This window comes from Vollenhovia emeryi, unplaced genomic scaffold, assembly GCF_000949405.1.
Source record: "Vollenhovia emeryi isolate VEMERY1.0 unplaced genomic scaffold, V.emery_V1.0 DF939140.1, whole genome shotgun sequence".
Taxonomy (NCBI): domain Eukaryota; kingdom Metazoa; phylum Arthropoda; class Insecta; order Hymenoptera; family Formicidae; genus Vollenhovia; species Vollenhovia emeryi.
This window is the reverse complement of record NW_011967226.1, coordinates 1,782,006-1,806,338: the sequence shown is the minus strand read 5'-3', so window position 1 is coordinate 1,806,338 and position 24,333 is coordinate 1,782,006. Positions and strand designations below refer to the sequence as shown.

Here is a 24,333-nt window from a genome sequence, read left to right as displayed (position 1 = left end):
CAACCCTGGTTTCGACCCTATTCTTTTGGGTCCTTTACGAATATAGTAAGAGTTTATTCAACCAGTAGATATCGACTATTGTTACGCGAGCATAACAATTGGTATCAACTATTTACGTACAATATTTTGACACGTACGTTACTTGATCCCCGACGCTCGAATACGCCGTATCGTTTAGTAACGCGATTCAGTTGCTGGTTGACGTATAATTTGATCAATTGAATAGCACACTGTTAACTCTTACCGATTTGTATGTAATTCGCTGGTGAAATCGGACAAAGAGACGGCGGCGAGCGCGAGCACCCTTGTAGGTTAGACGAGCGCGACGGGAACGTCCAGAGGAGCGCTGCCGTCGCGCTCGCTGTGAATCGCGCCTTAACGCGTCGGGCGGCGCCCCATTGGCGGCCGGCGGCGGCCAATGGGCGCGCGCGGCTACGAGGGAGCGAGTCGAATCACGCATGGCGTCCGGGGGGAACCGACGCCATCTAACGACTGGCATTCCTGCTCGCTCCCGCTGGTAAAGCCAGGGCCATCGTCGAAGAAGCGCGGAAAGCACCTCGTCGCTCCTCGTCGGTTCTGTTGTTCGGCGGATCGTGTGCGTGTCCCCGGGCCCGCGTCTGCCCGCGCGTGCTGCTGCTCACGCCCGAGTCGGTTTACGTCGTCGCCGCTGTACGCGCGGGGCTATGGCGCGTGCACGCCGCGTGAAATGATAGGCGTGGGACGACGGGGCTCACTGCGTGCCGGCCAAGCGTTTGGGCGAGCGAGCTAACCCATCGGCGTGCGTCGTTGTGCGTCGGCGACGCGACGAGCGGCGGCGGCCAGACCTCCCGGACACGGGGGCACCCTCCACTGTGCGCCTCGACGGATTCCTGTTACACGGCCGCCCCCCACCCCGCCGTCCTCCGCGGGATAGCAGGTAAGCGCAGCGGGCGCGAACGCGAGCGCGCGCCGTCCCGAGCCGCCGCGGCGCGCCGAGCCGCGCGCGCGTTCCGTCCCGCCAGCCAGCTGCGTCCCCGCGGCGAAAATTCGCCCCCCCGTGTTTATGTTTACTCCTTTAATTACCCCCTCCCCGCGCCCCCACCCGCCCCCTCGTGTCCACTCGCGCTCCTCCGCTCGCCTCGTATCCCGCCTTTCGCGATTTTCTCGCCGCTTTTCGCCACGCGCCCGCTTCCTCGTCCCCGCGCTCGCTTGCTTCTCTCTCCCTCTCTCTCTCTCCCCCCCCCCTTTCTCTCTCTCTTTCTCTCTCGCTCTTTCTCTCCTCTTTCTTTCTCGGTCGCTCTTGCTCGCTTTCGTTGTCGCTCCCGCTCTCTCCGCCTCTACGTTTTTCCTCCCTGCTTCGCGTTCCTCGACTATTAGCGGAAACAAACGTTTCCATGTCTCTTTCTCGTCGCCGGATTACGCGCCTAGGTACTCCGGTCCGCTATCGGAACGTGCAGAAAAGTGCCCGTAATGTATTCGCGACGATAATTGCGTTATATAAACTTTGTATTATCATGCGACTTCTCGGTTTTTTTTCTCTCTCTCTGTCTCTCTCTCTCCCCTTCCTCCCTCGTCTCTTTTAATTGCTCCGATACGTTCGGGAGTAGCGATCGTTAGTCGTGACGAGAACTCGCGGCGTATTCGGTTTAATTAGCCGAGTGATTTAATTCGCCGCGCGTAACTCGACGCCACGTTTCGAGGGACTGCAATAAAAAATATACGTATATGCACATATACTTGTTGACCGCGCGCCACCGAGACGCGATCTCGCGCAAACGAGTCAATTGCAAAGGGATTGTTTCGTCTCCCGCCTGTTTCACCACCTTTGCCTGTCCCCGCGATCGAGAGCGAGTGGCCGTCTGTCTAAGAGCCAATGTTGTCCAGGTGCATCGCGCTGTACACCACCAGCCGCTCCATGCTCCCCATAAATGCCATGGCACAGAAAGTGGTACCGGGATCAGAGTCGGGTTCGATGAAGCCGCTGACCGGCAGCGGACTGAGCTACGTCACGCTGCAGCCGCCCAGTCAGCCGCTCAGTCTGGTGCAGGACCACAGACCGTCCGTGTATCAGACGCCGCCGTACATAGGCGGCAACATGGAGAAGGAGCCGGAGGCGGAGAAGTTGATTCCGAACGGCGTCGAGATCACGAAGGCCGAGGCCGAGCAGGACGTGCCTGTTGTCGCGAAGCAGACCGAGTCCAACAGGAACAACAACCTGAGTCCCGAGACCCCCGCTCCAGAGCAGCCGTGCGAGGTGCAGTCGGAACAGGCGCTAACGTCCTTGATGGAGTTCCCACTGAGTACTCGTAAGTAATATTTATTATTCCCGCCTCCGCCTCGTAAATTCAACTTTTTCTACTTGACGGGCAAAGGAATATATCTGGCAATATGACAAATAAGCACTTCGGATTGTGTCATCTGTTAATTAAATTGTTAAATACATCTTGTCGATTCCCCTTGGGGTTACGAGGCGTTTTTGAAGGAACGTGCCCCAACCTCTTATAACACCTCTCTCTTTCTATTTCCACTTCGCTATGTGGCGATCGAACGAAAACCAACAAATGTTTTTTGTTTAGTTTTGAACCCGGGTCTTCGAATTACCAGACCAGCGCACAAACCTCTGCGCCACGATCGCCACAAATTAAATTACTATTCATCATTCACCTTAATGTTCTTTAATTGATATCTGTTGGTAATTCTACACGTTAATGTGTCTGTCTCAAGCTGTTTCCTGTGATGTAAATAAAGTAACGTTGAAGACTTTAAGAAACGACAGTTTTATGAATCACGTAGAATAACGTTACATGAATTACAGATGTAAAATGTGTGCGATCGTAGATATCTATGTTGCAAGAGAATGAAATAGGATAAGCGCAAAGCTCGTATTCATACGCAATTTACGTTTGTAGCGATATGCACCCCGGCGCAGAATAAAGTTGAGGAAAAGAAGATCCCTGTAAATAATGGATCAAAGGAACCAGACGGCAAAGCTGTTAATGCTTCTGTACATATAAAACAATCTCCACATAAGCCAGAAGAGACACAAGCGAAGAACGAAGTCCCAAAGGCAAAACCCACAAATCAGAGTTTGAAAGTATCGAGTGATAATGCCGCCCCGACATTAACTAGTGCATATAAACCTGACGCGAAAGTCACTACCTCTCCCAAGACGACTAAGCGAAAATCCAGAGAGCTGAAAGATTTGAAGGCAGCGTCCGCTACGATCGCTGACGGCGCGAGCAAACCCAAGAGAAACCGGATTCAAACACAGCCCTATCAGAGCCCGTTGCCGGAGATCGCTTTACTGGTCAAAAATCTCAACAAGACTCCTGGTTCTAAAGCCCCTGACGACAAACTCATCGTGTTCTACAAGTAAACATCCGGTTTTACAAAAGTATATTCGACTTTTCGTACTTTGCGAGCGCCAATTAATTGTTGAATATTTGTACGCTAGAAACGAATTTTTGGCTGTGAGGAATGCAGAGGGAAGCTTCTATGTCTGCCAAGCGATGCAAAACATCTACAAATCGAGCAGACGCATCCGCATACGTTGGCTGTCTCAAGACAAAACCAATGGTGAATTCTATTCACCTGATTTCTATGACACCATAGGTATTGTCACGTGGTATCTTTGTTTACAGCATTGTACATTTGTCTGTTGTACCATGTATGTATTTCTCTCTTAATTGTATTGCTTCATTTTCAGACTTTGATTGTATATTAACGAATCTGAACCTGAGCAAGGTCGACAAGCATAAATTCTGGTTAACCAGAATAGAGCTGCTGCGTACAGAAAATATTCTGAAGCGGGCAATCGACGTCGAGGCTGGTGTCTCTGAAAAACCTCGAGTTACAGAAGAACATCCCGATGGATGTAAGTGAACGTAATGTTACAAAATAAGAGCTATTCAATATATTTTACAGACTCCGTCTTTACGACAATTACGCATGTCAAACGAACCTAACCGTAATATGTTTTCGTCTTTGCAGTGGACCTGTCGCTTTATAAAGACGAGTCGCAGCTCAAGAGAAGAAAAGGCCTGCAAAGTGAGAAGTCGAATCGTAAAAAGTCCAAGCGAGCCACGAGTTCTACGGATGACGACGCGGACGAGGAAGAATCGGACCGGAATCGGAAAGCATCCAAAGTGAGTCGCGCGAAGAAACGATCGGTCAAGGCACTGGCGATCGCCAAGTCTGTCGCGAAGGGCAGCAGCAGGGCAGAGAGAGCGCTAAACAGAAGCACGAAATCCGGCAATAGTCTAGACAACGATCTTGTTACTACTACTGTTACTGCTGCTGCTGCAGCTATCACCACATCTATCGTGACTACCGCTACAACTGCTACAGCAGTTGCTGCTTCTGCTGGTGCTTCTGCAACTGCTGCTACCGCCACGACCACAACTACTGTCAATCCCGCCACCGTTTCCGCGGTAGCGGATACCAAAAATAATGTAGACATGAAGAAGTTGGATTTAAAGAAGAACGGCAAGCAGCAAAGTAATAACGGCACCAGAGGAGTTCCAAGAACAAAACCCGGAGGTATGGAACGTTTTATACCTATTAGGCGTTGAAAAGTGAATCCCCCCCGCTGTGCTGCTTCTCAAATGAATTCATGAGAAAGAAATTTTACCAAAGAGTCAGCCGCTTAACTAAAACTTTACAAAGCACTTACAAATCGTCTAAACTCGGCGCGATAAAAATATATACGTTTCGACGTTTCGTTTAAAGATGTATTCAATTTTGGCTGACGTTTGAATTTTATTTCTCATTGAAATGTTATTGAATTTGAAAGGTTCTGCTCAAGCCACACAGCAATCGAGTAAAATAGCAGGACGTCCGAAGCGTGTGGCCGCAACCACCGGTGTTGTTTCGACTGAGGAAGCACCTTCTCCAAGGAAGAAGCCGCGCGGTCGGGCATAAAATTAACTTAAGCGTTGCTTTTTTTATGCTACAGTTACAGCCGAGTCTGTATCGTAGGCAATATGTACGTGTGGTACACCTCTGGAAATTGCAATGAATTTGTTATGTAATATATACATGTAATATGTATGGATCTCAAGATAAATGTATCATGTGCTGCGATAATATTATAGTCCAATGATACGGGATCAACGACTTGTGTCTCTGATTCGTCAAGTCGCATTTGAAAAAAAAAAGAAAAGTAAAAGATAAAAGATAAGAAAAAGAGACTCGGAGATTTATGCGAGCGATATTGTGATATCATACAAAATTTGTACATATCGTCTACGTCTCAGACTCCTTCAGGGGAAGAAAGTCACGGAATGTGTGGGAACGGTACCTTGAGTTGAGTAATAACTAATCTACAGGGTGTCACATACTAATGCACTCTTGCAATAGTCTATTTTTGATGTTGTGAGTGAACCGTACGTGATTCAGTTAATTTTAATGTACACTTTCCATTGGATATGATATATACTATGTACAAATACACATGTCTGGAAGAGGTAGGAGTTATATGTATTCTGTAAAACAGAGACAAAGAGAGAAAGAGAGAGAGAGAGAGAGAGTAAGATACAAAGAAATGAAAAAATAGTGTCGATAAAGAAAACGAGAACAATCCCGAGTATTACCGATCCCCCGAGTTAATCCTCGGTCAACTGATCGGTAAAGGATTTTGAAGTACAATACATTACTGTACATTATGCTGAATCCTTGCTGTTAAAAAAAATCTAGCACATATAAAAATGGTCCAGCGCCTATATAAAGACAAGCAGAGTAAAGAAGTGCCCTGAATTGTCTCCTTGTCAATCCAAGGGATTCGCGAGAGACTCGCGAGCGGAAAGTAGCACGTTGCTTATAGTTTGTTTTTTCAATTTTCACTTGCGACGGCCCGTTATAAAATCGCAGGGTTCGTAATAAAATCAGAGATCGAGAGATTGAGTGGGAGAGAAAGAGAGAGAGCAAGAGAGTGGTGCCACATGATTATGATTTTAGTTACGTAGACATAATCTTTAAAAGAAGAACGAAAGAAACAATACTTATTTAGAGCGCTAAGTTTTGAAGTTTAATTGTATAAATCTTGATTTACATACGCGTTAATTTTAATCTCTCCCTTTTTTTTTCATCGAGGGTGACAGAATGACAAATGATTAAAGTGTATATTTAATGTCATATGCTAGACAATTATGATTTATATATGTCACCAAATTTATATAGATTTACATATATTTTAATATAGCGCATATTTTATATTCTGAACGTTTGTTGCGAGGAACGCAAGCTTGTGTCAGTGTATTTCTTTTTCCCCCCGTGGAAAAACCGTTAAGGAAGTGTATCGTTTGATCGTGTAACGTGTAATGAGACATTGTATGTTTCTCTTTTTATACACTATGACAGTAGCGGTACGAGGATCTTGCGAAGCAGAGATAGATTATTTATAATGTTGTGAGAGGTCGGCAGCTTCGAGCGTCAACGGGGAATAACCCTGTACGTCGTCCACTGCGAGGATGAATTTCTTTGATTAGGATTCCGTGTATCGGGACATGTGTAAACGCATTTTATACAACAAGAGACCGTTAAAGTACCGTCGTTCTCCCGCTTGATTTCGCCCGGACGTAAAGCGTGTACATAAAGCGATTAGATAATCAAAATTGTGCATACGAGTGTTGACCACCGAGGGGCCCTTCCTTCGCTGGCGTTCCGAGTGAAATTAGGGCGATCACCATTGCAATTCGCTTAGCACGTATCACACGGCACCCGCTTTTCATTTAGCACATTACGCAATTCTCTCGATAATCGCTTATTGTTTCTCGATGACCCATGAGCGCTTATACGTTGAGTGCGAACACGCGAGACGCCGTTTATAAGAAAAGGAAAGAACAGGCATATCGACCTCTGCTCGAAAAAAAAGATGATGAAGATAGAATACGATATAATTATAACTAAATGGTTAAGGTGGAATTTTTAATTCTCGAGATGGGACACGCATACACGAGTAAGATATCAATCCTGTCATACTTGGTCCATTGCACATTGTATTGGAGAAATATACGCATACAAGGCATACTGTATAAATTTAAGTAAAGAATTCTAATAACAATACACACACACACGCAGAACTGTTTGCTCATCTTATTATTACTCGATTTCGCTTTAGGAACGCTTGACGCGGTTTTCTTTTCTTTTTTTTTCTCTCTTTTCTTTCCCCCGAGAAAATGGAAAGTACAAGCGCCGATCGTCAGCAACATGTGCAATCAGTGAGCGCGATCACGCATAACCGTCGACGCTTGCACGCATCTTCTGGAAATCCGTTCTTCATCCCCCGACCACGTCGAGTGCGACAAACAAATGTGTTAACGAAATGTAATTCGACGTTGCGCGAGAAATTATTTCCCCCCACCCCCCCTCGATTTAGAGAGAAAGATATGTGAATTCATCGCCGAGAGACTCGCCTGCCGGGAGGTCCTCTTCGTTCTTACACGTATTCGACCTTCGTCCCAAGCTCGCACTCCGATCAGCTCCAGACGGACGATAAACGTGCGATCGCCGAGGCGACGACGCCCGCCGCGCTCGCAATCTGAAGATACCAGCCGCCGCTCGGGACCGAGTCCAGGGGTCCACGTTAGATGCGAGACCGCGCGCAATCGGGGCTACGGAGGAGAGAGCGTTTTTCGACTCGCGTAACGATTAAGTGTCTTAACGTTAGCTCTTATTAGATATATATAAGTGCTTCGGATGCTGGTTTGCTAAAGTAATCAAATAAACTAACTGTACGATGTATATATTCGTTGACATATATCGATCGTGGTATATGCGTACGATAGGACTCTAAGTGATCATATCTTTCTCGCACCGCGCGTTCTTCTTACGTTCCTCTCGACTCGCACGTCCCCCGCGTGCGTCAAGTCCTCTCCCTCCTCGAGTACAACGTGTACATATTCCTGGTCGGACATGTTCGCGAGAGCGGATCGGCTCTTCCTTGTGGATTCCTTTCCCTCCTCGCTCTCGATAGTAAAAATTTCCCGAACGAGCGAACACGCGTGACACCTTCGTATTCTCTTCCCCTTTTTTTTGTATGCGTGAAATTTCAGCTTGAACAAGCCTGCAGCTTTACGGACGCGTCTCGCGATTGATAAATTGAAGCATGCATCGTTAAGGATTCCGTCACGTGGATTCATGGGCGGACGTTCCGCGGCTATTTCCTATCCTCGAACACGATCTTCCGAGACGTCGCGACTTCGCCTTCGCATTTTGCCCGATTCGCAACAAGATTACGCGCGGGAATTGTTAACGACGCGGATAGCACGCAACCGTCCGTTTACGACACGTGACAGAATCGACAGGGGTTTCCGACGCGTTGAAAAGAAGGAAAAAAAACCCGAGAGAATGGCACCGTCAAAAATGTGGGAACGATATGATGACCGATTAAACGCGAATTACATAAGTTGCTCCATTTGTATCCTCCCTCCCCAAGTTTCGCCGAATCGGCGCGATTCGCGCGCTCTCCCGTGCTATCTTAAGTAGCGAGAGAATTTTATATATCCGTAGAAAAGAAACGTCCTCCTTTTCACGCCCCCACCCGCCCCCATCCCCCTGCCGGGAGGCGTTTCTTTCCTTTGATTTTGATGAAAGTTGTTTTGTCTCGTAGAATAACCGTAGGAATAAGATAAGCATTTTACGATCGAAGAGGGCGAGATACGTGTGTATTAACTTCACCTGCGGCTCTCACGCAGCTCTCTCGATGGCGAGTCGGAAAATTAACGCAGACACACAAAGGTGTTTTGTACAAAGATCCTTTGGTTATGTATGTATAATAAAGTGACGTCCAGAAATATTGCGGGTGATTGTTCTTCCCCCAGATAGCACAAGACACTCCTATGAACGTTTGAAGAATATTCTTCAAGAACACTTGGAACGTTCCATAGGTCGTTCTTATACATTTATCTTACGTTCGTGGAACATTCGACCGGCACTAGTATAAATCTTTTTCGATTGTGAATAGAACAATCTATCGAATATAGCGTGTCGGTTATATATGGCATGATCACAGGTTTCACTGCCTTTTACATAAGATCAGTGTGTTACACAATAAACAATGTGCAATACATAAACTCGATGAATATTAAAAAATTATTCCGAACGAATATTTCAAAGACATTCTCGACGAATATTCTAAAAACGTTTTTCTTTGTTATAAATATACGATTTCTAATTGTAATGATCTATATATATTTTTAGAATATTCTGAAATTAAAGATACTTTCACTCCAGAAGAATATTCATAGAACTATGGGTGCTAATCTGGGTTTCGACGCGGCAGGGAGGCCCGAGTCTCGCGGAAAGACACGTCAACTTGACAATCGGCTTTTCGCGCGAAAAAGAAATCGCGTTTCCACCCTCTCGGGGACCTTTAAGCGTTTTTAGATTTATTTTTCGAAGACTCTGGCTCCTCATCGATCGAAGGCCAAACGGATCTTTCTTCCGACTTGCGAAACGTCTTTCTTTTTCAATCCATTTTCGTTCCAAAAACATTCTTAAGTTCGAATAGAATTCACTTTTGTATATCAATTAAAATCCGTGCTCCTTTTCGAACACAGAACGAATTCTTATTATATCCTATAAGAATTTAGACAAGAAACGAATACTTTCGGAGTTCATTTTGAAGATTACGCTGATTTATATAGAGTTTAAAAAAAGTAAATCTTTTCTTGAGCTTGTAACGATCCAGTAAACACCCGACAGTTACAATCAATATTATAACTTTCCACTCACAACTATCATATACTTAGATTACTGAGTGAGAAATTATAATACTGATATTATGTAACTGTTAGACGGTGTTTACTGGCAGTCACTTGTGCTATGTACATAATTAATCCCAACGACTGTTTTACAGGGTGCGCGTCACGCGTAAGCCACGCGCATAAAAATGAATGCGAGTGGCCTAGTATAAAAAACGTCTTTTAATAAATATCAATAGAAAAAAAAGTTACAGAAAATATCTACAGGGATTACAAAATGTCGATATATAAAATTACATTTCCCGCAACGTAATTATCTAGGACCCTTACTGTCAATGTAAACTATCTAATCGTAAAATTAGCCTTAATAGTAATATTATGATCTCTATCGCTAAAGGTAATCGTAATACTCTTCATTGCGACACCCGATTGAGAAATATTGTCGATTTTCATAGTTCCGTTCGCGCGCGCATCCCCTCGCGCGTCAGTAATAAATAGTGCACACAATCTAACGATGAGAAATTCTGGGCGGCGAGTTGTAACGACAAAACGACGAGTCCGAAAAATACAGATTGCCCAGATACGGGACAGTCTTCGACGAGTAGAAGGAAACGAGATTTCTGCAGAAAAAAAGGAAGAGGGACCAATATTCGCGAGTACGAAACGAGTTCTAGATTACAAGGCACTAGTAAGAACTCAATTGTCACTCTCTTTCCAAGTACCTCGCGGATAGTGAAAGAGCTTTATTTGTCGTAATGTAGGACTAGCAAGATATACAGGGTGTACCACCGCTATGGCATTGTCCTGATTTCTAATGTTCTATCCTTCGTCCGTATCGTACAATTTTGCAATTTTTGATGTCGTGCATCTTTTGAATCAAGCCTTAAAGTTAAAATTCTATCAAGATTTATTTACGAACGTGAAATATTGCTCGCTAACCATCTCTTCTCTTAACACGGAAATTTTTCTAAAACCTAATTAAATAAACTTTTCTCAAATCGCTCATCTTCTGTCAATGCTCCGATATTTCTGCCAAAAGAAAACAATCTGAAGGTGGCCAAAAGTTTCATTACTGATATATTAACCCGATAGAAGTGAAACGCCCTGTATATGAGAGATTGAAGCGTTTATTTATCGAAGTTGCGCGTTTGCTCGACCGTACGGGTATACAAGCACCGTCAGAGTCGCGTTTGAGATTTTCTAGAATACTACGTTCGATAAAGAGAATTGTAACAACTCTCCGGTTACACAGGAACATTCGTATGTGGAGTCTTTATGCTTCGAACTTGTCACGACTCTAGATCATTTCTCTTAATTGTAACGCTTGTATACAGAAAAGATGCTCTCTTTGGGATATTCTCTATGTACAACGCGATAGCCGTAGTTTCGCGCTTGAATGAGAAAGAGCGACTGCATTCTTCTTCCTTTCGTCCAAAACTGTAATCTTGCCTCAAAGCACACGATAGCCCGTGTATCGTTTCTCAATTCCGGGAAATACTGCGAATATAGTATACACATTTTATCATTAAATTGCGATCCTAATCGGGTGACGTTTCGTCATCGTCGTAGTGCGACATGTAGATATATGTATATCGTAAGCCTGAGATTTAATAGTAACTATATCTCTTTGCTCAAGAAAACCTGCGCAAGTAACACATGTAATTTACATCGAGCGTGCATGTCTTCCACAAAAGTTTCTTTGAGCAAATCGCAGTGCCATTTTCTATTTGCGATGTGTGAAAAAATCGCGTTCTGTCTAATCCCGATGCTTATAAATTCATACAATATTAAACGAGCGCCACAATTATTTGCGTTCGTATTTAACAGTAGATATATTCGAACGATGAATGTGGTACGAATTGTGTGATTTGCCTTGCTCGAGAAGTCAGAGATTCAATAAACAATTCATAGTACACAAATTCCTTAAGTAATCGATACGACACGTATTGATTATTACGGGAATTCAGAAGTAAAACGCGCCATATAGCGTCCTTATAAATGTGAAAAAATTTTCACGGCGCGAAGGCGCCAAGTTGTTCCCCCGAATAACAATAATGCAGATACAAGTGACGCGAGAATTTCCTTTTTAAAAACTAATTTCGTCGTATCGCGACGATTCCCAAGTTCGAGGAAACTTAGAACCAGATAAACTCGAATTTATTTGCGATCGCCGATTAAACCAGAGCCTCGGCATGATAGTGATGATAGTGATGGTGTATGTGCTCGTGGACGTGCCTGCGGCCGGACGTGGCCGCCACCGCGTTCTGCGAGAATTCACGTTCGAGCCAGCGCACGACCTGCGCCATCGCACGGGCCTGATCCTGCTCCCGCGTGGCGTGCTTCAGCTGATGCTTCTTGCTCGGTCTGCCGCTTTGCTGCCCGTGGACGAATTGCGTGTCGTTGCGCTGCAAGTTGCTGTGATTGTTGGTGATCGTCTGATTAGCTGTCTGCTGGTTATTGTTGGGCACGAGGTTGACGATGTTGCGGTGAGCGTTGTTGCCGCCGCCACCGCCGCCGCCGCTGGTGGTGTGCTGCGGCGTGTCGTTGTAGACCGTCGTCGGGGCGAGTACGTTACGATTCAGTATCTGCGTCGCGGGTAAGGAATACGCCGCGTAGGTCTGGGGAGAGGAATGTGTCGCGTTGTTCCTCGGTGTCGCGTGCCGCGTCTTTCGGAGGTTCGCCGACCGCGATTTGATCGGCGTTTTGGGAAACGACACGGAATGATGAGTGCTCTCCCGGATTGGTTTGTGATAGTTGACGGCCGCTTGACGGGGCTCCAGAGATGTGGGGCAATCCTGATTGTTGTGATTCAAGTTTTCTAGATGGGGACTGTGAGACAGAATGCGCGCTTGTTCGTTTTGGTGCCGTTTCCTGCGGAACGAAAGGATAAATTCGATTTACAGCCATCGCTCGAGACGTCCTTTCGAAGAGTTTGTCTGTGTAAACATTATGTAGCCCTAATCTCGATAAACGAGAAGAATACTGCATTTAAAAAACTGGAGAATCTAATGAATTATAATATTCGAGGATATATTAAAATATCGCGCTAATTCAAGGAAGAATTGTAATTGTCAATTACGTATACATACGCAAAGTCGTGATGTCGATGAAATTTCAACATGCGCTAATTTTGCAAAGCTGACCGCGGCAATTAGCTCACCTTGATGTGTGAAAACTGAGATTATTTTTTTCCATGTTGGCCTGAATAATCTCCAGCAATTGTTGCCTTTGTAGGGCGCCGCTGCGTTTCCGCTGATTCGTCGTAAGAAGCGGCGTTAATGGCGAGAACGCGGGGGAAGTGTCACTATCATCGCTCACATCACCCTCCGAGCTGTTTGAATAGGGAGATGGTAAATGGGGCACCGGACCGACTCTTCTACGTAGCTCCTCTTGCTGCACTCGATTCGTTCGGGCGTTCTCGTCGTCGTCCTCGCTGTGGGTCTCCACCTCTTTTCGCTCGGTCTGCAATGGAGATCCGAAATGGCGAATAAACCAAAAGTAATTAGGTAGAACGCATATAATTTACAAAATGACAGACGCAAATACGTTTCGTTATTTGTGTCGCGAATGTTAATGAGGGCACGAGCCACTTTCGCAGGACGAAAAAGCTCGCGTGTTTCATTAATGCTTCGTTACAGTTAATCCGAGGGGGAAACCGCTGACCAAAATCTTGTACACCAATGCCCACTAATGCCCAGTGGGCATTACTTTATCTTATTTTATCTTTACAATGCCCCAGCGAGGCCTAATGCCCAAACTAATGCCCCAAAGAATGCCTAGTAACGCCTACACGGAAAAAAAAATCTGGTAGATTCAACCGATCGTCTGTTAGAAATCAGACGAATCAGAGTTCCTTTAGGATTTACCAGATATGTAGTGAAGTCTAGCAAACTTCTGGTTATGAAATATCGAGCTCCACCGTGCTAACTAGAAATTCTGTTTGGTTTAGCCAAAATACATTCCATCATACATGGTCTTGTTGATACAATCGAAGCATTTTTCTCAGTGTAGTAATGTCCAGTAATGCCGCAAATCTGTACACCACAATGCCCTCAGCGGTTTACCCCTCGAGTTAATCGAGTCAACGTGCAAAGTGAACAATGGTTTTATAAGCTCAAAAGTAGTAAAACTCTTGTACGGCATTCGTAGCCGGATCTTAAATTCAAGACCGTCTTGAACTTATCTAAAGACGCTGCTGGCTACGGAGTATCTAAAAAAAGATGATCTTGAGACAGACCCGAACGTAAGATCCGACTATGAATACCGGAGGCCTACGTGTCGGTGCACGAAATCTCGCGAGAAGCGCGCATTTATCTCTTCGTTCTCACGTCTCGTCGACCGGCATCCCGGCGTGTCGCGCCAGCGCATGGCTCGGATGTCGGAGTGCCGCTCGGTCCCGAGGTGCGCATACGTAACGCGGCTCGCACGAGGAATGTAGGTCTCACCTGACAGCGATACCGCGTCGCTCGCCTCCTTCTAGGCACCCTGGCCGCGCCGTGGCGAGCGGCGGTGGCCGCAGTCGCGTGGTGGCCGCACGGAGCGACGTGCTTCAAATGGCAGCAGGACGACGGGCCGTTGTGCTGGTGACCGGGCAACGTCGTCGCCGCGGCCTGGGGCGTTTGCGTGGCATTTAGGCAGGCGCCGGCGGCGTTGCGCGGAACCTGGCTGCTGCTGCTGCTCGCCCGCTGATCCGGCGACACCGTCAGCTTCACCTTGATCGTCTTGCTGCCGCACGGCGGCACCTGTATCGAGGCGCCTAGCGTGTCGTAAATGGTCGTCACCAGACCGGCTATGTCGTCCTTGGTGATCTTGCCGTGCCCGTCGAAGTCGTACAGAGTGAACGAGAACTCCTGCCGCCGCCTGTCGCCCTCCGCGACCGACACGTCGCACTCGAATTCCTGCAACGAAGAACGAGCGGTCAGGCGCGGATCAGGAGAGACGTAAAAACAACGTCTCGGATGCGTGACCGTGATAATTACGGATAGCGCAGCCGCGGCGCGTTGAGGGAGGTCTTACGGTTAATCGCAAGGAGATAGCGCGCTTGAAAAAATTTCTTACAAATATTGCACATTCCTCTCTCTCTCTCGTTGATGCAACACCGGCGCTTCTCTTCGCAAAACCACCGATTTTCACAGTAAAATGAGGTTCAAATTTTTATCAGTGCAGGCTATCTCATTCTTCTACGATCGTAGAGTCGAGATAGCCCAAGTTTCTCACTCGCTCGCAGGAATTTAACGAACTCTTATGGCCGGTCTCTGATTACAGGGTCTCTAGGTTTCACCGACGTCGCTTAACTTTAAACGTAGTTTAATTCGTTCTTTGTCTCATTCCAACTGTTACTCAGAAAGAGGCAAAGAACGAATTAAGCTTAGCTTCGAGTTCACAGAAGCGTGAGAGCTAAACAACGTTGGTGAAACCGGGCCTTAATGTTTTGATACAACAATTTACGACATTTATTAGGGCTGTATGTTTAAAAAATGTAACATAAAACACAACGTAATATTAAAACAGCATGGGAGTGCAAGTTACTGAAATTACATACAATTTTCAGGCTATAGAAGCAGTAAAATGTCTAAAAAAAAGTAAACAGAAACTAGTCTTAGGCATAAATCTCTTTGGTTTAGGATACAACATTGACGTTAGAAATGTTTGCTGAGGAAAATTGCGATTTTTCACGTTATTCGGGCGCTATTTTGCGTGTCATTTTGCATTTTAAAAACATGTTAAAACGAAGTTGGGGACTCCAAAGTGTAAAGAAATGACGTTGAAAACGTTCGTGGGGCATTTTGCGATATTTTGCGTACAAAGATAACATCGAAATGTCACACCTCTATACATTAGAAATATCCTACACTCCTCTCTCGATTTGTGTAATGTACACCGGCACTGGTTGAAAAACTTGTCATTACGAAATACTCGTAACGCGACGCCGTTTCCTAGCGAACACCGAGCATCAATTACATCGCATGTATATCACAATTTCTCACTCGACAGCGTAAATGTAATATAACACACGTGTTATGTCGATTGATCTCTTTCGCAAGGTCGTATCGCGATTTTACGCGGTTTCCGGCTTTTCCGCATAAAGGCTCGTTACCGGGCTCGAGCATGAATCTTTTCCTCTAGCGTGAACTCGTGAAAAGATTCATTGAAGAATTCAATATTCGTCAGTGAAATGTTTCACTTTCCCTGATCCTAAATGGAGCGTTCAAGGCCGGTACTCGTAGTCGGATCTTATATTCGGGACTGACTCAAGATCATCTTCGGATGCTCCGTAGCCAAGGAGATGTTCCGTACAGTATCTTCGGATAAATTCAAGACGGCCTTGAACATAAGGTCCGACCGTGAATACCGGCCTAAGCAGAAAAATCGGAAACTCTTGCGAAAGAGATCGGTCGATCTACATTGTTGGGCGAGGAACTGCAACATAAATGCAACGTGATTGACGCTCGGTGCTCGCTAGTTACCAGTAAATTATTACCTTAACTTATTACAGGAAACGTCCTCTATCGCGAGATAGGTTTCTAATTCGAGACAGCAGGCTTTCAACACTCGCGAATCTTCTCTCGCAACGATCGCACGATCTGACAATTTTCGCACCAAGGGCAAAACTCACGGCACGGAATCGACAGACGACGCCCATTAATTCGACGGGGACCCCCGCTATCTCGTATTAGGCGCCCGCCGCATAGGGGACTCCCCTCTACGCAAAACGAAGCGCGCGTCTCACCTCGAAACTAAGCTGCTTCGTCGTGCCGCGAGTAGGCTGTTCATCATTGCCGGCGGGTCCTGCGGGCACGCCCGAGCTGTCGGCCTGCGCCGACTCCACGGGGGAAATTAAAATCGGCTGCGCCTCCGTCGTCGTCGTCGCCGCCGTCGTCGTCGTCGTCGTCGTCGGCGGTGGCGAGACGTTGCAGGCCGTCGGGACGCCCGTGAGCAGCTCCTCGGAATCGCTACCCTCCGTGTTGGTCCCTACGACTGAACAGACAACGGAGGATTCGTTACAGCGGGGAACGGCTTCGTTCTCGACCTACGACGGCGTGTCCTTCTCTCGTTAAAGCGCGCGCGAAAGAACCGAGATCCAGACTCGTCGCGGGGTTGTTTTTTTTTCCCTTTATCCCGTCTTGAGGGGCGGGAAGGGGGAGGGGGGGAGGCAATTATTCATATCGTCTTATTGTACAGATATCGACGTGCAAACGCGCGATTGGGCGCGGCGCGATCCGGGAAGCCGTTCTCCCGGTCGCCCCGCTCGCTTTCCCGTCGCGCACGATCGCGATTTCTGCCCTCGGGCCGCGAGAGAGGCAGAGGAGCGAATAAAAGGCGGCATTTAACACGCGCCGCCGCGGCGACCGACCGGTGGCGTGTTTGGTGCACGGACGGTATTTTTACGCTTCCCCGCGCCGACAGTCCGTTCCATCGGGGAGGAAGCCTCTCCGGTGACTGGTATATAACCGAGGGGGGAGAAGCAGCTGGAATTCTAACCAGAAACCGTCCGAATCTCGATGCCGCGAGGGTTCTTTTTCTTTCTTTTACGCGCTTTTCGACCCCGCGAGGTCTCCATTTTCCCAATTTCGGAGAGAACGTGTGCTATTCGCTGTACAGGAAAAAAAAAAGAAGAGAAAACCGGAAAAATCCCCGCGTTTTTCGCGACGATCAAACGTGCCTTCTGCGGTTACACAGGAATCGTCGCCGAACCGGGTACGATTTTCAGAATCATTCGTTTCTTCTCCTCTCGAAAACGGAACATTCGCGCAACGAATCCTTTATCCACGTTTCTCGCGAGCTCTTTTCAGGAGACGTCGAGTTTGTAGAACGGGTTTTGCGTCCATTTCTATCAATGCAGATTAACTTTCATCTCGTTTCTTTCTCCTTATCTTCTTTCTAGTTCGCGAGGCCTGGTTTCACCAACGGCACTTAACTTTAAGCTCGGCTTAATCCATTCTTTGTCCCTTTCCGTTGCTATAGAATTAAACTAAGATTAAAGTCGAACGCCCGAGGCTCGGTTTCACCAATGTCGCTTAACTTTAAGCTCAGTTCAATACGTTCCTTGTCTCCTTTCAACTGTTACTTTAGTAAGAGACAGACGTGAATTAAACTGAGATTAAAGTTAAGCGACGTTTGGCGAAACCGGGCCTCGCGAACTAGAAAGAAGATAAGGAGAAAGAAACGAGATGAAAGTTAATCTGCATTGATAGAAATGGAGTTGGAAAGAGATGGAAAGTAACTTAAACCGAGATCGAAATTAAACTACACCGGTAGAAGAACATTAGGGCCAGTTTCATAAACGTCGGTTAACTGTTGACCAGAGTTTAGTCAACTCCCTATCTTTTGCTATCTTATTATCTAAAAAGAGACAGAGAATCAATGAAAAGATTAGCAGTTGACCGTTTGCGAAACTCGCCCTTAGTCCCGGTTTTACAAGCGTCGCTTAACTGGAATCTCAGTTTAATTCGTGTTCGTCCCTTTCTCGGGTAACAGTTGGAAAGAGACAAAGAACGAATTAAGCTAAGCTTAAAGTTAAACGACGTTGGTAAAACCAGGTCTTAGTCCCGGTTTCACAAACGTCGCTTAACTGGAATCTTAGTTTAATTCGTGTTCGTCTCCTTCTCAGGTAACAGTTGGAAAGAGACAAAGAACGAATTAAGCTTAAGCTTAAAGTTAAACAACGTTGGTGAAACCGGACCTTAAAGTTGAAGGTCTGAGCGCGGCGCCGCGCGAGGGACTGCAGAAAAGTTGACGTTTCTCTCGATTCTCGAATTGCAAATACGATTCTAAGGCCCGAGGTCTCTCCAGCGTCGCTTAACTCGTAAGCTCAGCTTGATTCGCTCTTTGTCGCTCTCCGCCCGTTCCGTTCTAGAGAGAGACAGACGTGAATTAAACTAACAATAAGATTAAAGTTAAGCGGCGGACCTGAGGCCCGGTTTCACCAAACGTCGCCTAACTTTAATCTAATTCACGTTTGTCTCTTTCTAGAGTAACCGTTGGAAAGAGGCAAAGAACGAATTAAGCTAAGCTCAAAGTTAAACAACGATTGCGAAACCGGACCTAAGGAGATTCCAGACTACGCTCGGGTCGTGCGAGTTTTACCGCCGCTGTATCATACTCGCCGGTCCGTTTTCAGCGAACTCGTATGCGAAATCGTCGTGCGAAGAGCCGCAACGTCGGCTCCGGAGTGGAAAAGAAAAAATTCGACGTCGTCAAGCTGCACCTACCGTTTCCCGGATTCGCGTGTCCGCGGCGTGTCTCGCCACGAACGGCATTTCGTCTCTCGGATACGTCCAGAATCGCGAACCTTCGGTTTTATCGTCAACCATTGTGTAATGGGCCGTAAACTCGTCCCAGCTAACGGGCACGGAGCGCGGATGCGCGGGGCCGGCTGTTAAACTCGGACTCTCGACAAAGACGCGTACGCGCTTTCGCGCTTTACGTACGTGCGTAAGGATAAATATTACATTTGTATGCGTAAGAGTAATTACACTTGCCGTACGAGAAACTTTTTAAGCGTATCGATCGGCCTTCACGGAATGTGAAATTTCTACACTGCTAAATTCGACTCGACGAGCAGTCGCTACTGTGCCCACTCAATATGTCGTTACTTTTAACTATCGCGCGTGGTAAAATTTGTTATTTTAATTATAAACGCGTAAACAACATCTTAACTATATGTTATTGCGAATAGTATTATCACAGCCCCAGTGGTCGAGCTGGTAAGACGCCTGTCACGGATTGAGGGAGGTCCCAGGTTCGAATCCTGGTTGGGGTAATATTTTTCGCAATGAGAATTTAATGCCAGATACGGTCAATAAAAATCACTGATGTTGTTAATTACTGCTGGCGACTTTTAAGAGTATTCTTAATAGTTTGTTATTTTAATCAAATACAATTCATAAGGCTCTGACGTGAAATAACAAATACGAAGTAACAAAGGATGTAAGAGCCAAGACAGACTGTTTGAAGATTTCAAGTTGAAACGAACTACATCGTTTATTCAACTTATTTTACGGCTTCTTTTGACTCCGTTGTTCAATTGAACTAACGACTTATCGAGTGGCGATCACTGAGCCAAATTAACACTACAAATTTACTGCGTAGGGTGACTCCAGAACTTTTGTATCCCGCGGCCATTCGATGTGCTTGAAAAATTTGTCGCGCGACGAATTTTTCGAGCGCGTTGAATGGCGACGGGACAGAAGAGTCCTCGAGCCTCTAGAAATTTTCTATTTTGCAGCCAGCCGACACGCTTGGGAAATTCGTGCGTCAGGTGTAACAGTATCTTAAAGTCCGATTGTTCCAACGTCAGGCAACTTTTACCCTTCAATTAACATCCTTCGTCTTTTTCTCTCAAGGGGCACCAAAGGGCAAAAAGTTACGGTTGGAACAATTGACCCCAAGGCCCGGTTTTTCACTTTCTAGTTAACTACAGGATGATCGATTCTCTAGCTTTTTTCTATATTATTCTCTAGGGACCGGCAGAGAATCGACTAACCTCTGGTTAACGGTTAACCAGAAAATGAAAAATCGAGCCTACGAGGGACACATCCACCTTCGACACTCGATACCTGCCACCACCGTGCGCGAAAAACCGACGACGAATATTCGTGTCAAGTTGCAGCTCGACGAGCGATCGTTAATCTTTTTTTTTTCCTCAAATTGTGCGGGTACAATGCAGAGAAAGAGATGCGTCCCAAATCTATTAGTCTACGTCGGTTTGACGTTTCTCTCGTTAGGATTTTCCTACAACTTATTATTATCGATTGAACTTGATATAACGCATATCTATTTCGAGGGAGTTAATAACTTATTCTCAACAATTCGCATTAAGCGAATAATTTCAATAATTATCTCAGAGACGCGGCTGCTGCATTTAAACGAGATATCGAGACTCGTGGGCTGCTTCGTACGTTTCGACCTGATTTCGAGGATCCTCTCGCACTCATTTTCAGATGCTATCGTTAACGCAAATCGTATGAAGTTAAATACAGTAGAAATAATAATTAGAGGAGTCCCTTATTACGAGATAAGTTCCTGAAATAAGATAGCGGAGTTGCTGCTAAATTAATAGGCATCGTACGTCCAGTCATGGTTTTATTGCCCTTGGAGTGAAATCCGTTTAGTGGAAAATTCATCGTTAACTCGCGTAATCGTCGCGAAAAAAAGATTTGCGACCGAATTTCGACGTTGGAAACCTGCTGTCTCGTATTAGCAGCCTATCTCATAATAGGGGCCTATCCTCTGTTAAAGAGGACAAATCACAAGTTATTTGACTGAAGCTCGTAAAACATTTTGCATGTATAATCGTTTAAGAAAAGGGCATAAATTGCCGCGTGTAAACAATGTTTTCTACATAATTGAGATTCAGCTGATTGCGAGTCGCGACGGGAAATTGGAGAACCGTGGGTGAGAAGGGGCCGCGAGTAATTTCGTTGTCACCGAGCGCACGCACCGTAATTTCCGCGCTATTTTCAACGACGCGTTACGGAGACAAGCGTGTACGGACTGTAGACACAGGCCGAAAGCTAAGAAAGGTATGACGTAAGGCCACGTGGTATCCGCCTCGATAACATCTTGGCGTTATCCACCGCCGACGCGACGGTCACTCTTTTGCGGCAGCATGATTGATCCCTCAGACGGCACCGTCTGAGACGCTCATCTCGCATCCTTTTTCTCGCCACGTCACTTTTCCGTTGAAACCTTTCCGAACCTTCGCTCTTTATCCACTTGTTTGGCTTTCCCCTGGTGTACCCGACTGTCGTTTTTCTTTTACCTGGGCGAAATTTACTCAAAACTTTAGCAAAGGGGCCCAGAAACAGCCTTGTCTTTGTCAGGAGCACATTTTATTACTAAAAGGGAGATATCGCGGCACATTAAATTTCCAAGTGTTTCCTCTTGTGTTTCTATCTGTTTTCAGAAAAGTATCTGATAAGAAAATGACCTAAAGAGCAGTTTACTGATAAATGGGTTTTTTTTAGATTACCTCGACAGGTATATCTTTTGAGGCGTAAGCTTAAAACGTGTAAGAAATTCTATCACGTCGACACAGGCAAAATTTCTTCGGAAACAATCAGAATTTTAACGGCGTTGAAGTTAAGCGTTTAAAACGGGGTTTATCGAGTTTTACGAAATGTTCGCGCGATAATTATTCCCGCGTTTCATAATTAAATCGCGGTGCTGCGATAACTTCTCGTATAAAACGCGATTATATATTTGGGTTTGTTTCAGACGTAGAGAAACTAATTAGTCGAACGTTCCCTCTCGCCGCGAGGGTGAAACGATTGAACTAAATCGTATCCCCGCTGTTTGAATAGAATTTTCACGTCTAATTGTGACAAACGATCAACGACGGATTATTGGCACGATAATCTGTTCGCGAAGCCGGCGCGGTGTTCCTTTCAAATTGTTCGTCATATCTGTAATTATATCTGCTGCAACTGTATCGCGTTTACGAAATGTTACCAGCGCCATGATAGCAACGCGATTTAATTATGATAAATCCGTCTTAAAGAATTCCATTCACAATGCGGAACGTACACTGAAAAAAACAATCTGATAGATTCAACCAGTCGTCTGTTAGAAAATAGACGAATCAGAATTCCCTTTAGGACCTACCAGATTCGTGGTGAAGTCTAGCAGACTTCTGGTTATGAAATATCTTTCGTGGTAAATTCTAAAGGAATTCTGATTCATCCATTTTCTAACAGACGACCGATAGATTGAATCTATCAGACTTCTTTTTCAGTGTATAAATTTTTAAAGCAACAAGGGGGTCAATTCGGTATTTTACAGCGAACTCGGTTGCCTGCACTAGTGCGCACTGACAAGGGGACTATCAGGATTTGTCCTCACCCATTTTAACGAGCTTGATACATGTTGCAATACTACCCTTCCCTTAACGACAGGTAAAGCCATTCGACCCAACTCTCAGGCATTCGCGAGAAAAGTTAATTTAAAGTTCTCCACATTACGTATGTACAAAGTCGCTACACGAATTTTCAGCGGGCTTCGGTCAACTCGGTATCTTACAGCGAATTCGGTTGCTTGCACTAGTGCGCGCCGATTGTGAGTGCACGTTAAGCTTATTTGCAGTCAATTCTCATATTCAAGAATCGTCCTAAATATCCTTCGAAATATTTTTTTTAGCCGGCAAAACGATCTGTACAACATCCATACGAATCGCTTTTTGGCCAAGTGCTCTTTGAACAGGTACTTTTAGGACAAAGTTAAATTGTAAGAATTGATGTAAACAAGACTTAGTGTGCACTCAAGTGCGCACTAGTGCAAGCAACCGAATTCTGTTACACCGCGGTGAAAATGCCAAGAGCGAGCAGCTCTGTTTCTTTCTAACTGTCCCCTTGGGAGACAAAGCCGTTCACTTTCAGCATGTTCACTGTAGCCTTGTTTTCTATTGCACTGGTGAAGTGCAGTAAGCTAGAATGAAAAAAATACAGAGTCCTCTATTACAAGATATGCTGCTAATATGAGACAGAGCGGCTGCTGCTAAATTAACAAGCGTCCTCCGTCGATTCCACCAAGAATTTATCGCGCTTGGAGTCTGTTTAATAAAAAAAAATTATTATGCATTGCGCATATAATCGTTGCACAAATAACTAAAATTGTATGGTGAAAACTCGCCATCTCACATTAGAGATCCTTTTCCCTCTACTTGTCTTTAATTTGTCTCACCAGTTTCGCCAGTGCGGCGGTCGAAAACAAGGCTTACGTTATAGGACACAGAATTGATGCCGAGGTGTACGTACACGCGCGGTTTACCGTTTCCAACCCGTAAACGAGCTCCGACGGAAAACCGAGAGATTCGCCCGCGGAGCGTTAACGGCGTAAAATTAAGCGCGCTCTTGAATTAACGGCGCGCCGTTTCCCCGCGGCCTTTTCACGGTCGAATCGAGCGCAGCCCAGCTCGCCTCGGATATCGCAGCGTGCGTCCCGAAAGGAAGGAGCGATCATTACCAGAAAAGGGTCTGTAGCCAGCGAGGAACCTTGCTCGCCACCACTTTACCAATCCGGTAGCCATGGGACCTTCATGCGTGCGTGCGTACGTGCGTACGTGCGTGCGTGGTGCGTGCGTACGCGGGTGCGCGTGTGCGTGCGGCGCGCGCGCGGCCGCGCCGCGATCCCCCCGCGCTGCGAGCCCCCGCTCTCGAGTCGGCGGCACACTTTGTTCCTCCTCCGTGACTACCGACACGCCGCCCTGGATGCATATACGGGGTTATACACGCCGTGCCCTCTCTCCCTCGGTACTTCCGGTTAGGCGCAGCTCCCCGCGCCCCTCCGTGCTCGATCTGTCATCCGGCGGCGGTGTCCGTAAACGCGCACTCGGCTCGCCCTTAGGTGCGGACCGTGGAAATTCCGTGCGAGCGTGAGCTCTCTGTGTTGTTGTCGCCGTCGCCGTCGTCGCACACTATACGCACGTGCTCGCCAAGCGAACAGCGAGCCGGAAAACGCCGGACGCCGAGCAGCCTCTCTCACGGCACTCGCTCGGGAACGTCGCGCGGCACTGCCGGATGGAGGGCCGTGTGCGGTCTTGCCGCTCGCGCATCGAGGCGATAGGCGCACGAGGTTCGCGAGAAAAACCTCAACCTCAACCTCCACCACCGCCACCACCGCTCTTTCTCCGCGCAGGTACAAACCCGCCCCGTCT

General features: G+C 46.3%; 3 protein-coding genes across 5 annotated transcripts in view; 1 reads left to right on the top strand and 2 right to left on the bottom strand.

Annotated features, from left to right (window-relative positions):
• LOC105567170 (mediator of RNA polymerase II transcription subunit 29-like) overlaps nucleotides 1–334 on the bottom strand; it is a 4,093-nt gene extending 3,759 nt beyond the window's left edge. Inside the window, exon 1 of one of the 3 annotated variants that reach the window (XM_012021793.1) lies at nucleotides 245–334. The gene's annotated coding sequence lies outside the window, so the exon portion shown is untranslated. The other 2 variants (XM_012021795.1, XM_012021796.1) reach the window with 2 other exon arrangements.
• Nucleotides 335–655: 321 nt separating this feature from the next.
• Nucleotides 656–7,055, top strand: LOC105567169. Its single transcript, XM_012021792.1, has 7 exons — nucleotides 656–916; nucleotides 1,864–2,285; nucleotides 2,889–3,351; nucleotides 3,434–3,591; nucleotides 3,686–3,853; nucleotides 3,970–4,518; nucleotides 4,772–7,055. Exons 2-7 carry the CDS (start codon nucleotides 1,895–1,897, stop codon nucleotides 4,897–4,899), a joined length of 1,857 nt encoding a protein of 618 aa, XP_011877182.1. The 5' UTR covers nucleotides 656–916; nucleotides 1,864–1,894; the 3' UTR covers nucleotides 4,900–7,055.
• Nucleotides 7,056–9,164: 2,109 nt separating this feature from the next.
• Nucleotides 9,165–23,706, bottom strand: LOC105567166 (protein naked cuticle homolog 2). Its single transcript, XM_012021790.1, has 5 exons — nucleotides 23,643–23,706; nucleotides 16,411–16,658; nucleotides 14,126–14,578; nucleotides 12,841–13,142; nucleotides 9,165–12,551 (listed from the first exon to the last, which is right to left on the bottom strand). Exons 1-5 carry the CDS (start codon nucleotides 23,704–23,706, stop codon nucleotides 11,855–11,857), a joined length of 1,764 nt encoding a protein of 587 aa, XP_011877180.1. The 3' UTR covers nucleotides 9,165–11,854.
• Between the last annotated feature and the right edge of the window lie 627 nt (nucleotides 23,707–24,333).

Excerpts from the sequence above, each read along its gene's own strand:
- LOC105567166 (XM_012021790.1), bottom strand. The coding sequence starts at position 23,706 with ATGGCTACCGGATTGGTAAAGTGGTGGCGAGCAAGGTTCCTCGCTGGC. Across the intron at positions 13,143-14,125 it reads CGACGCGGTATCGCTGTCAG|ACCGAGCGAAAAGAGGTGGA; the intron begins GTGAGACCTACA and ends TCTCCATTGCAG. Across the intron at positions 12,552-12,840 it reads CTCAGTTTTCACACATCAAG|GAAACGGCACCAAAACGAAC; the intron begins GTGAGCTAATTG and ends TTCGTTCCGCAG.
- LOC105567169 (XM_012021792.1), top strand. The coding sequence starts at position 1,895 with ATGCTCCCCATAAATGCCATGGCACAGAAAGTGGTACCGGGATCAGAG. Across the intron at positions 2,286-2,888 it reads GGAGTTCCCACTGAGTACTC|CGATATGCACCCCGGCGCAG; the intron begins GTAAGTAATATT and ends TTACGTTTGTAG. Across the intron at positions 4,519-4,771 it reads TCCAAGAACAAAACCCGGAG|GTTCTGCTCAAGCCACACAG; the intron begins GTATGGAACGTT and ends TGAATTTGAAAG.